At 39.6% G+C, this 13,356-nt stretch overlaps 1 protein-coding gene across 1 annotated transcript in view; it reads right to left on the reverse strand.

The window, feature by feature from the left end:
- Positions 1-267: 267 nt before the first annotated feature.
- Positions 268-13,356, reverse strand: part of LOC150085618 (guanylate cyclase soluble subunit beta-1-like) — a 64,406-nt gene continuing 51,317 nt past the window's right edge. Inside the window, exons 8-9 of the mRNA XM_090374620.1 lie at positions 1,826-2,099; positions 268-1,330 (exon numbers count right to left, since the gene is read on the reverse strand). Coding sequence (XP_090230746.1) covers positions 389-1,330; positions 1,826-2,099 — 1,216 coding nt within the window. The 3' untranslated portion in view covers positions 268-388. The remainder of the gene's footprint in view (positions 1,331-1,825; positions 2,100-13,356) is intronic.

Below are 13,356 nucleotides of genomic sequence, written 5' to 3' on the forward strand. Positions count from 1 at the left end.
CTTAAGCGCATACGACATTATGGAGAATGAACTGTATTCCGCTGTTTAATCGAACAGAAAAAAAATCAGTGCTCAGAGTGACTCCCTGTGTTTAAGTGATAATTTTCCTCTACAAGTTCCGCATAGTTCGTGATTTCATTTAGAAATCGAAAATAGAGAAACGACTGTAATACATGCATTTTAAGTGAACAAAACCAATACATAACCACCATCAAATAGAGACCATTTAAAAATCGTCCACTGAAATAATTTCCTTACTTTTTTTTTGTGTGCACATCTACAGTACGTGAAATTAACGGTGCGCCATCTTGAAGCAAACGTAAGTAAATGTCTGGAAGAAAAATGCATCGTGCGATCTTTGTGTACAAGTGCTCAAGGTAGGATAGGATTACGGGCTGTTCTTTACGCTCAGTTTCCTCAAGAGATTCACTGGGATCAGCTTCGTAGTACAGGCTGGTGATTGCTCATCACTCTTGACGCCACGAATCTTAGGGGAATTGTCCTCTGAACTGACGGTTAACTGAGGTAGTGTGTAGCTAACAGTTCTTTGACATGCCTCCTTAGATGACCTGTCTGTTTTGTCAGTGTCAGTCATCGTGTGATTGTTCCACACTGCCGATTTCTTGGAAGTAAAAAATTCCTGGAAACCACAGGAACAAAGCTTATCACAATTAAATCTCTTGGTCCTGCTTTTATCCGAGTTACTGCTGCCCCACCGAATCTGTTTGGAGGGTTCCGAATACAATAATGCTGTGGTGGGGGAAAGGCGAGAGGAAAGATCGGAGGGAACAAGCTTGTTAGAGGTCATCTTGCGTCTCCCTAGCAACACCGCTCGCCACTTCCTCATTCTAGGCAGGAAGTGGCCTGAGTTTATTGGTGTCGGGGACTGCTCTTCTTCGTAAAGATTGAGCACTTCGGCAACTTCGGGCTTTCGCGACATTATGGAGCAGTGTGATACATCGACGCTAAATTCAGGATCGTCGTAAGGGGTGACGTCAGATCTTTTCTCTGCACTTCTGAGGGTTGTGTTGGCTGTTGATGTCTCTAGGTTCATTTGTATGCTGCAGACGGCGTCTTCTGCTGCTACTTCGCTGTAGCGGCGGCGTTCAAAGGCACGTGTGAATTTATGCGCTATACAAGCGACCTTCGAATCCCGTGTCGGTGTACCCATGATGGATTTGACCGATAGCCTGTCTTCACTTTCGAGAGGCGTTTGTAATGTCACCTTACGAATGCTCTTTTCTCCAGGGGGAAATACAAACACCTTCCCTCTGGCCTTTTTTCTGCTGTCGCCCGAGCTGCATTTAGAGAAAGGACTGGTTGGAGTTGCCTGCAAGAAGAAAAGAAATTAAACATCTTAATAATGTATTCATTTATTTTTATAAGGTAACAGCAATCAGTTCTTCTTCCCACACTTATCCTTAAATTGTCTCTTTTTATATTTCTGTTTTATAGCTTTCAAACAACTTGCGAATGCTATTTTCTCCTTCTATTTCCCGATCCCCCATTCCATTGAAAAGGTTTACCGTAAATACGGCCAGCTGTGTGATTGGACACAGGGATGGCCGTATTTGGGGCAAGTTAGAAACTTTTCTCTTCTAATCGAACAAAGAAATCAAAATATTTTTATTTAAATTGATATTTATGTGCAAAAAGTTTCATTTCATTTGTGAAAAATTAATATTAAAAGTTATTGTAATACTTAAAATGGTTCTTTGTTGAAGAGTGCGTGCGTTGACCATCAAAATTTACAAATTATGGGAAAATATTATATAACTATCTCAAATACATAAAAAAAAAAAAAAAAAAAAAATGAAATACTTGCCTGAGAAATAATTAAGTTACTGTCTGCTGTCTTTGGTGATATTTGAGGAGATGGACTCTGGACTGAGGGACTCCCTGAGTCATTCGGAGTAACTTGATCTGAATGCACCGGGGAATTCGTAGGCGATTTAAAGAGGCCTCCACCCGTAGAAACCGTCAATCCAGAGATGACGCTCGCATCTGCATCGCTAGAAGGCTTTGACACAAAATAGCATTTCACGGGCAAGTTTGAGGCATCTGCATTTTCCTCACAGTCGTAAAGCTGCGTCAACTGGCTAGAAAAAATAGATTGGTAATTTTCGTTCCATCAACTCGTACACTCAAATATTACTCTACTGAAATAAAAATTAGGAAAAATAGCGAGGCTTTGGAGTATATTTAGAAAGAAGCATCTCCTGCTTCCAGATTTTTTCTGCTTCGGTAGATTACAGAAAACTTTAGATGGAATTTGTTAATTACTTGTTATTCTTCTACACTGCGCAAAGGTATGAAAATAAATACCCCCCTAGAAATTTCTCACAGCTAAAGTAGTTTGCATAATCGATCTTCCCTGGCCAGCTGCGTAATCTTCCTGTATATAAATACTGTCTTGCTGATGTATAGTGCAAAGAAGTCAACCCTTAAACGCATCTAGTTTTCCGTCCTCTGCAATGTATATGGAGATTAGATAGCGAATATTTTTGCGGCTTATTTGTGTTGGCTTCAAGGGGGGGGGGGGGATATATCCAACAATAAAAGCCAGTTTCAGTGACCATCTATAGTTCTCAAAGAAATGTGGGAATAAATTAGTCTAGAAGGTTGGCGATAAACTTCTCCAGACTTCCAGTAATTGAAACGGAGGTCCCATCAAAATGGGAACATGCCAGCTAATGTGCAATGGTAAAATCTGTAAACAAGCAGAACTGCCTCTTAAAGTCATGCGAATGCTACTTTTTGAAGAGCCTTCTTCAGGAGGGAAGATTTTATAAAAGTGAGATGTGGAGGCCATTACAACCAGGAGTGCCAACTATTAGTGTGGACTTTGAAAGAAACACTGCATCTCAGAGCGGAAAGCGTGGAGGTGTTGGTTCGCTTAATTGTGTGCCCAGATGGTTATGTCCTTAGAGTGGATGCAAGCGCTTATTTGGCTTGTAGAAATCGTCGCACGGTAATGGCCTGTTTTCACTGGCTTTTAGCTTATTTGGCTATCGGGGAAACAGAGCTGCATTCTCTCGCGAGAAGCAGAAAACATTACTTTTTTCAGAGGAAATCTATTAGTTGCCATGATGGCCATCATTTTATAAACAAACGTTTTTGTCCTAAATTGCTAATTTCTGGACCGTGCTCGCACGTATAAATTTAAGAAGCTAACGTGGAATTCTAACTCGGATAAATTTTCATTAATGAAAATTCACGAATAAAAAAAACAGGCAAATGAACGTAGCAGTGATCCAATACTGGTCATTCTTGCTCAAAATTACATTCAGCTCTCTTAGTCTTAGCACAACTTGGATGAAAAGCATTATTTATAGTAATTGCCATTTGTTTTGTCTTAATTTCTGTTTGGACAATGCACTTTGCATAATTTGATGTTCGTTCAGTATGCACTATCACTTTATTTTGTCAAAGGAAATTCAAAATGGGTGTAATTTTTCTGGCATCCCTTTCTCCAATTAGTTATTAGTTTAATGGAAAGAATAGCGATACTGGATTAACAAAACATGCAGGTAAAATAATAAATGGACGCCAGATGTTCCCATTGCTTTCTTTGTTGAACTCATTCTCTTAATAACAAATAGTTATTAAGAGAATGAGTTCGAGAAGCCTGATACATTCTTAAACTGTCCATTTTTAAAATGCCCTTTATATCAGAGCTTGATGTGAACCTCGTAGCGCACGAAATTACTCTAGTTCCAAACAAGCTTTTTCCCCAGGGAAAATATAGAAGCGTCTCTTATTCCTTCCAGTTTTACGGATCGTCGATCGTTGCCTAGTTGTCATCCTGGAATTTTTTTTTTGTAGTTTCTGTACAGAACAACAACACTGCTGCTCATTATTGGAGCCGCTGTATATCATTTTGAACAGGTAAAGTACACTTAAAACAACGGAATCATTAAATGTCACAAGACAAGTGCAGCTGTAAAGTTTCAAGCGTCGTTGGTATTTGAACTGGAAAAAGATAATTGCGTGAAGGGAAAGGATCCGAGTGGTCTTTTGTAGTTATTGTTGGGGCTGCCTAAGACTACGCTCTACCATTATTGAATGATCAGATAAAGAAAAAATCGATATACGATTCTAGGCGTTCTCGGCTTTACCAGAATAACGTTCAACGGAAATATTTCCTTTCTTATGTGATTCTTAAGTGGGAAAACTGCGCGACTTCGTCTTTCAGTTATGAGCATAGTCTTTATGTAGGCTTCTGCTTGTTTACTTATCTAAAGTAACTGAAGTAAACTTCTCTTGGGTTGTTAAAATCGAAAGTAGTTAGACTAAATTCGACTAAGCGCGCGCGCACACGTACAAACATACAGCGAAGCAGAGAGACAGAGAGAGAGAGAGAGAGACTGAAAATACTCGAAAATTGGACACAAAGAAACCACTGGAAAGAGTTATGATGTCAGGTTAGTTTATTTTATCTGGAGTTAAAACGGCATCTTCCCTAGGAAAGGTGAACTTTGAACTCTAATGGTTGATATGTTCAATGGATGCAAATTCATGAGGCCTATAACATTGCGAAAAACAAATACTTTTTTTTCTGTCATATATATCGAAGTAAATTAATTTGAACGTATTTTTTGTGCTGATTTCAAATATTAAATCAGTTTTATACAAACATTACAATAGGCGACACCAGAGCACTTTATTTTTCAAAGATTCGTTATCTCGATTACTGAACTAGAACGTAACTCCTGATGATTTCCTGTTGTATTTCGCCTGTGAAACATCCATTCTTAGCGTCCAGCAGTAATCAGCGGGCATGCTTGGGTTCCACTTATCTTGGTACTTCTTTTCCGTTGTAGAAATCGTTTGATGGATATGATCCCTGTGCTCATCATAACTACTAGCTTTTCTCGGAAAAGTCCAAATGTGAATCCACGAAATGAATCTTTAGGGACGTATTACATCCCGTAACTTCATAAGCTCTGAGAAGCTCATTAATTATTTCTTGCTAATTTTAAATCCATGCAGTTTGTTCAACTTCATTTAACTGTTCTTCAAAATATTCATCTTTAATCAGTTTTCTTATTTGGAGTCCCAAAATCTGGACATCTGGACTGGATGGCCAATATTTATAGTCAGATTTTTTCTCTTCATGAAAGGAAACCTTGCTTCTATAGAGCGAGGGCCAGTTCAGAGTCTAATCGTACTCTAAGGAGTTTTGTATCGGCTTTCCATCTTTTATCAGAAATAATTTTTCATTCTGTGAAATTTTCTCATCAACACAACAAAAGTAATCTTAAATGATATAATAATTCAGAGTGGAATTATTTGAATTGAAATGCAGGGTACAGTATATAGTTGTTTAGTACTTATGATTTGCGATGACTACAGTAATTCTATAAGGTTTTTAGAATTATTGAGTGCTTCCAAGGTTCTGATTGGAGTAAACTATAGGTTCTAATGAGACATGTAGAAATTGATTCAAATATTACCTGCGTATAAATCAAAACCGCTTCCCGATAAAAGCAGTATTAAGAACATCTCTGGAATCACCGTGATCGCAAAAGTCACGAACTGTTTTAGTGAAAAAGTTACTGTAGTTTAAAGCTTAATGGAATTAATTAGGTCGACACAAGTGGATGGTGGAAGTAACCTTTCAGAGAGCGAGCGAGTTCCTTAAAAGGCTCGGCTATCTTCTTCATCAAAAATAGATTAGCTGCCTAGGATTCCAACCCAGGAGAAGAAAATTGCAACCGCCAGAACCGCAGAGTTATTAATTGCAATTTGCTCCGAGGTAGCTTTGGACATGAAGTTTCGGTCTATTTTGTCTGTTAATTCTGTGTAGGTTTGCGGGATACAAACCACGTGCGTCTGAGACCATGAACTCTGTTACCGACATATCGGGAACTAAGGGGAAAATTTGGTAGAACATGAAGAAATATCAGGCAGTGGGCTCTGTCGAATGACAGTTTCTAGATGTATGGTTAGAGTTCGCTTAAAGAATTGGCTGCATAGGTGGTCATCTAGATGAAAACGTCTGCTAATTTTACACAGTGGCAAGCCAGTTATGGTTCAATAGCCGTAGCAGAACTGATTACAGCATACTGTTATTTCTCGGTGAAAGCTGTTCAGTTCCACTAAAGCTGAGGCGTTTGCATTTTTTCATAGTCCACCGTTAGGCATCTTACTGTAACCAATCCAAGCCAGGACCTAGTCATTGTAAGAAATGAATATTTTTACAATGACATATAAATGCATGTTATCTGTGCACAATCTATGACTTGAGTAGTTTCCCAAATCCAACCAGTTATTATATAGTAAATAAGAAAACTGTCAGCATTTCAATCCACCTCCCCATCTTTTCAATTGGAAAAGCAATCTACAATTGCTATTTGACAGTGTTTTCATGTGTGATATATACATAAAGCAAGCTCGTCGTTGGGCCCATGAAGAAATTAACTATCTACTGTTCATCTAAGATTGCTATCTGCTCTTTGCTTCTAACATAAAATGACTTGCAGGAATTCCAGTCTAGGAAGGCCCTTCCTTCCCATTTGGAGATAGTTGCAATCTCAAATGGCTTGCCCAGTTAATGGCCTTCAAAAGTGACGGTTGCCATTTCCTTCTGCTAATAGCAATCTTACTGGTCATTGATGAAATAGGTTATCCTCTACTCCTCCCTTTGACCGTAGCAGTAGTACAGTGGTAGCGATTGCGCTCCTTTCACATCGTTTGGGAAAAGGCGTGGTTTCGAATCTGACCACACAGAAAACATTTTTTATGGACTTTATACACATCTTGGAAAGGGTTAAAAGATCTTTACTTCGGAAACTGAGGTTTTCATCCGACAAGTAAAACGATCACAGAATGCAGTCAATCCAGAGTGCAGTAGAATAGCGCTTCATTGCCGTAGTTGCCTTGGCTAAAAAACAAAATTCTTTGCAGGACTGTTCAGTGGAGAGATAGCAATTATCTCGTCATGTAATATGACTTGCCTGACTTGAAAAACCGTCTTCACGTACTCAGCAATCGATATAAAAATCCAAAGAACTCTACTCCGTGACGTATGCAAGTTACAAATTAAGTAAAGTTTATTTTTAATGTTATTTGGACCTGAACACTTTTGCAAATAATGTGAAATTATTCATTTTTAGTATAGCGCCTACGTGCTATACTAAATTCAGCAGTGTCTTTTAAAGCTGTTTAATACTCGACACTGCGTAAGGAAACTTGAACTAAAAAGTAAAGCTTTATGTCTGAAAAAGGCTCTGTTTTACGAAAGAAAATAATGAGCCCATGCGAAAAACATGACAGTCCCAATATCCTTGACATCAGCGGAAAAGAAAAATACAGCGTTTTCAAGTAAATTGCATTTTCAAACGTGGAAACCAGTTAACAAACACACATCGATCATAAAGCCACCACTAGAAGGACTGGAATGATAAATTCCTTTAATCCTCTAATGACCTTAACAATAAAACGAAAGATCAAAATGGTATAATTTTGATTCCAGCTTTATTTTCAATGTGAATTAAATGAACTCAATACTTTTTGATGCTCAGAGCTCATCTATTCGATACTTGCATCTGCGTGCAGTTATTCAAAAATATTGTATGAACAAAGCATTTGAAATAAGAGAGAGAATGATTTCAAACAAGAGAACTTACAATTATTAGAGGAAGAGTTTATTAAAGTTTTTCGCCATTAGTTTTTCGTTTGGTAGGTGATTCATACTGTAAGTTAAAATGTAAATCTCTCGCGTTAAGTTCTTTTCCCAAAAGGTTATTGCATTTATTACGCATTTCCAAATTCACTACTCAAACAGCCAAAATTAGTCAAATATGAGACTACTACTGAAATATTAAAACGTATGAAAACACTGCAGAGTTATGGAAGTTTGAGTATATTTAAAACAATGAAATTTTACAGTTTAATTATTTAAAACTCATTAATACTAGTCTAGTTTCTAATATCCTGCGCCAAAGAAAAATGTTACACGGTTTTATGCCATCAAAACTAAATAGTCAACTTTTAAGTATCGAATGCTTACCTCAAATAATTCACTTTCAAAAATAAAGCGGTTGGTCACTGACCAAACAAAAAACGAGGTGTATGTTGCTGTTTATTTATGATTCACACCATTCTAACAGCTGCTTCAGTGGGTTGTAATCCCGTTAGACAGTGGACCAACACTTTAGTTTAACATTGAACAAGCTTAAAGGAAACTGTCATAAAAACATGCAAAAGCTTTTTGACTTTTTCGCAACGTGGCTGAATTAATCGGTCTCAGGCGAGGGTGTCATGGTTTTTTATCCAGAAAACTCGAGTTTTTCGTCCAGCAAACAGAAAATGGATCACACAACACGCGCAATTTGCAGACAATATATACGGAGCAATATTGCCTTAGTTGCTGATGCTCCTAAAACCCTATTACAACAACAAGATGAGCCCTTCGCCTTCCTTGCAAAATATTAGATATACACTCAGTGATCACGGAATTATAACCACACCATTCGTAGTGGACTATGCTGCATAGCTTGCAGAATAAAAAGACGAACAACTTCGTTCCCTAGAGCAGTGGTGATTTTGCATGTGGTCTTGCGAGACAAAGTGATAAAGTAGCAGACCTAGTAAAGATATCAAGGAATTTGAAAACGGCATGATTGTGGAGCTCGTGAGGGTGCTTCCATATCAAACTATTATATTATGGCCACCGGGTAAAATCTTATTTATACCCATGTGTATTGTGTCTGTAAATTGCGTGAGTTCTCTGGTCGATTTGCCTGTTTTGATGCACGAAAAAAAAAAAAAAAAACACTTTCTGGGGCGGGTTGTTGTTGTTTGGTTTTTAGGAGCATTAGCAACTATGGCCATATTGCTCCAGGGATATGCGCTGGTCATTCCCTGACTTTTCCGCATCCTCCGTATTTGGTGGTGACGGGCTCGAACCCCGGTCTAATCAAACAGCGTGTGCTACGCACTGCTACTCCTTCCCACCTGGCTACGAAGGCGCCTCTCTGGGGCGGGTGATAAAAACTTTATCTATGCTTGAAACCGACTAACTCAGCCACTGAGTGAAAAAGGCCCATAAAAGTTCCTTGGATCATTGACGGGATTTGAACCGGGGCCTTTTCCACCCGGTGTGAGGAGGACTGTGATGATACCACTGTGGTACCTGCACAGACGTGCTTCCATATATATATATATAAAACCCTATTATTTTTAGGCCACCCGAATAATTAAATTCATCTTTCGTGCTGTGTGTCTTATGTCTGTTAATTGCGTGTGTTCTATGGTCGATTTGCCTGTTTTGCTCGACGAAAAACCCCAGTTTCTGGGGGGGGGGGGACCTTGCTATCTATGCCTGAGACCGACTAACTCAGCCACGGAGTGAAAAAGTCCACTTAAGTTCCTCGCGCCATCGACGGGATTCGAACCCCAGCCTTTTACACCCGGTGTGGGGAGTAGAGTGACGTTACCGCTGTGCTACACGCACAGACGTGCTTCCATATCAGAAACGGCAGTCATGTGGTTAGGGTGTACAAAGAACAGTGACGAAAGATTAAAACCACCTTCCGCCAACCGAACTGTAAAGGATTACGCATGGTTCGTGGTGAGCGATGGGTGCAGCGCGTTTCACGGGCTGAACGGTAGGTTATTGTGCGACAGTTAACTTCACAGTACAATATGGAGAATGCAAGAACGATGTCCCAAATAACGAAGCGCTGCACACTCAGACTTATGGGGTTTCCATACCAAACTACTCAAGATATACCCCTCTCCTCGTTGCTGATCATCGTCGACGGCGATGCTGTGGTGTCAACAGCACGCTGGTTGGGCACTGGAGGACTGGACATGAGTGTGCTGTTCGAATGAATCCAAATACTTGGCGCAACGCTTTCGTGTGTGGCGCAAGAAACACGAGTCCATTTACCCATCGTGCATGGTCAGTGCCCACTATCCAGGCAGGTGGTGGTTGCTTAATATGGGCATGTTTTTCTGTCAAGAACTAGGATCCCTGGTGCATATTGACCAACGTTTCACTTTTGAAGTCTACCGGCAGCTCTGAAGAAACCATGTTCACCCTGCCATGTTGCATTTTTTCCGGATAGAAACGGAATCATCTAAGGCGTTAATGCGCCATATCATCGTGCTTGCACTAGTGGTTCTAGGAACACACTGAAGACATCGCTATCATGATTGGCCTCCAAATTCGCCTGACTTCTCAATTCAGTTGAACATCTGGTTGAGCTCCGCTTTGCAGAAATTTTATGTGCGAAAGATCTTTTCAATTCGGCGATCTGTTCTATTTAATATGTGTACGGCATGTCGAACTGTGTCTGCTTATGCACTACAAGTTTTGACAGATCGCCTACCACCGGATTTACACTTGGCCTTTATATCAGTGGGTTATCATCTAAGAAATGGGCTGTCCTATAACCTTTTGTCACTTGAAATAAATTGTGATGCGTGTTAGAAAGAGGAAAGGAAGCTTCTATGGACAGAATTGGTAAAACGCTCCATATAATTTATCTTTTTCCTGGACATGGTTCCTTTTTTTTGCAAAATTAAGGGAACTCGGAATCACAATTAATTGAAGAAGCTCCTAATCTCCACTCCCGTACTCCTGGATGTGAACAACTGCTAGTACAAAAGAATATTTTTACGCACTTCAAAATTTTGCAGTCCAACTATTCAAGAGGAGGAGGATCTTGTTGCAGTTGGAGGAGCATGAGCCGGATACTGAATGACAGTTAAAAAAAGGCTTGAAAAGGTCATACCGTGCTACATTAGAACGGGATATTATTATGGTGTACAGGGTGGACGCAGGATGAGTGGTACCGTTCTGATTATAGATGGATGTCTACCCTGTGTCTAAGGAACGTCAAATGCATACTCCAGATGCCTCTTCCACTAATAGGTGATTCAGAGCAGTTCTTGAGGAGACGCTGACGCTTTTCGGGCAGGTTTGCATCGGAGAAATTGGGACTCCGGTGGAGGGTTAGACTACCACGATCAGCCTGTTGGATTCCATTATGGTTACTTCTTCGACGGATGACTTGTGTTGTTGTGGTTCCAGGGACTGTACGTGGAGACTGATTGAGGTGACTACAATAAATAAAAAGAAATCCAATTGAATGCCTGAGGGATGTTTTGGAAAGGGAAGTGAGGTGTATGGACACGCAACCGTCACCAATCCCAAACTGTGGAACGCCTTGCAGGCAGCATGGCTGTGGATCCCGACTGTCTTCTTCAGACATCTGGTGGAGTCGATGTCTAGAGGCAGTTATCCGTGGGAACGGGCCCAATAACCTATTAAGTAAGTGGTCATAATTCAGCGATCGCTCAGTGTATTAAGAAACTGTGCAGTTCAACTGTTCCAAATAACTTATTTTTTATTTACATTAAGTAAGACTTTTCGATGATGAGTTCTTTGTTTGACAGTTTGCAGCTGTTCTCATTCTGATGTAGTTCCTACGATCAGAGTAAGCGTAAGTAATTTCAAACTAATGATTCAGCGGGGGTGGGTAGTCGAAACAAAAGTCCATTGAAATTGCGAAATGAATATTCGCTTTCCTCGGCCATTAGCCATTTAGTGTACTGGAAACATTCATTTTCCAAGTTGCAGCAAGCACGTATACTTAACGTTCTGGGCGTGAAATGCAAAAGAATTCTCAGAAATCTGCTCTGGACTTAGCACTGCCAATCTTTCCGACTATTCACTGACAGCCCCATATACATTTGTAAATGCACGTCTTCTAAATTCAGTTTCTATTTGAAGAACATGAAAGCTACACCTCCAAAGTAAGGTACGTTATGTGAATGGCACCCGTTTGGAAATGCCTATGTTCGAATTCTATTGATGACGAGAAGAATGCTTTCAAAAATCTAAGATACATCGACCTCAAAGTAAAAGATATAAATTCGTGAACGTATTAGATGTATTCTTTCTTTATTTTTTTTTACTATTTTTGGACTGGGAAAAATTTGAATATGATTGATTATTGTTTATTTCTCTTATAAGTAGCCAACTCTCGTTTATCAACGGATTTCCATTTATTGAAATACCTGCGAACAGTACTCGACAAAACCAGGAACGTATTCTGTTTATTTTATCTTCGCTTTGACAGCTGTTTCGAGAGTTAATAAGCAAGATAAAAGCTAGTTATACATTCAAAGGCTATATGGTACAGTATAGCTCGTTTATTGGGAGGTGAGCAGAAGGAATTCATTTCACATCAGATAATATAATATATTTTAATAACGGACGTTTCACTTGTGAACAGAGGTCCCATAAATTTCCATTAACCACCATCAAGGTGGCAGTGTGGCAACAATCTCTTTTGGCCACGGGAAATCACCTGCTGGTTAAATACGCAGTTGATGAAAATCCCTCGATACCACGTTTGGCACTTCGTAATTACCACCGATTAATTGAAATTTATGCTGGAATCGGCTCACAATGATTAATTTCTCCAAAGATACAGAATCCCCGGTACTAGATTTAGTGCCCTGTAGTTATAACAGTTAAAGATCGTTAGAACAAATGTCACAAGTAAACAGTGCAGAGAAGAATAAATAACTGTAACTCTCGCGATACCTTTGAATTCATATAGTTTTACATCTGGAGTCAGTCATTGTTTTCCAAAAATTGAGTGACGTCATCAACGGATTCTTCGCTGGAAGCGCTCCCTGACTCTTCGTTTTGTCTTCATGGTCTTTGCTAAAGTTCTTGGGTATCCAACCGATTGATAATTTTCTTAGCATCAACGTTCGACAGCATCAACTGCACGCAGTTGTATTTTTAAACATTTCCTTTTGACTTCTTTTCTTCTGCACAGTTTGGGAAAAACCACCTTATGTTGCTGATCTTATGTGATTTTCTTTGTGTGAATAAAGAAGCTCGAAAAAGAAAGAACTAATAGATTAAGTTAGTGAGGAGTCTTATTCAGTTTGCTCGCTCGTGTGAGATTTTAACCTCATGGTGGCAGGTCATCGGGGACTCTTTCAACAATGTTTTTCATCTCATTGTAACAAACACTCTCTGCGCCGAACAAACACCTTTCGAAGTTTGGAGAACAACATCCCTTACACTTTGACGGTATTCTCGTGCGGTCTTCGCTGATCGCTTTATACAACGGAGTGAACACGTAAAGCCGTGTATCACGTGTTCAGATCCCACAGTAACAACGCCAGTAATGGGAGTAGTTGCCGCATAGAGCTAGAGGGGAGAAGTTGATCTACGACCGCAGAAAATCCATTTTGTATAACAGTTTTTAAAAGAGGCAACTCGCGGTCGCGAGTTAAGCCGAAATCTAAAGTTTCAGTGGCAGTGAGATGACCTAAGGATTATAGATAAATCTTTAATTCTCAATACAAAGAGCTGCACCA

This window comes from Mastigoproctus giganteus, chromosome 5 (genome assembly GCF_048544385.1).
Source record: "Mastigoproctus giganteus isolate SK-2022 chromosome 5, ASM4854438v1, whole genome shotgun sequence".
Classification (NCBI taxonomy): domain Eukaryota; kingdom Metazoa; phylum Arthropoda; class Arachnida; order Uropygi; family Thelyphonidae; genus Mastigoproctus; species Mastigoproctus giganteus.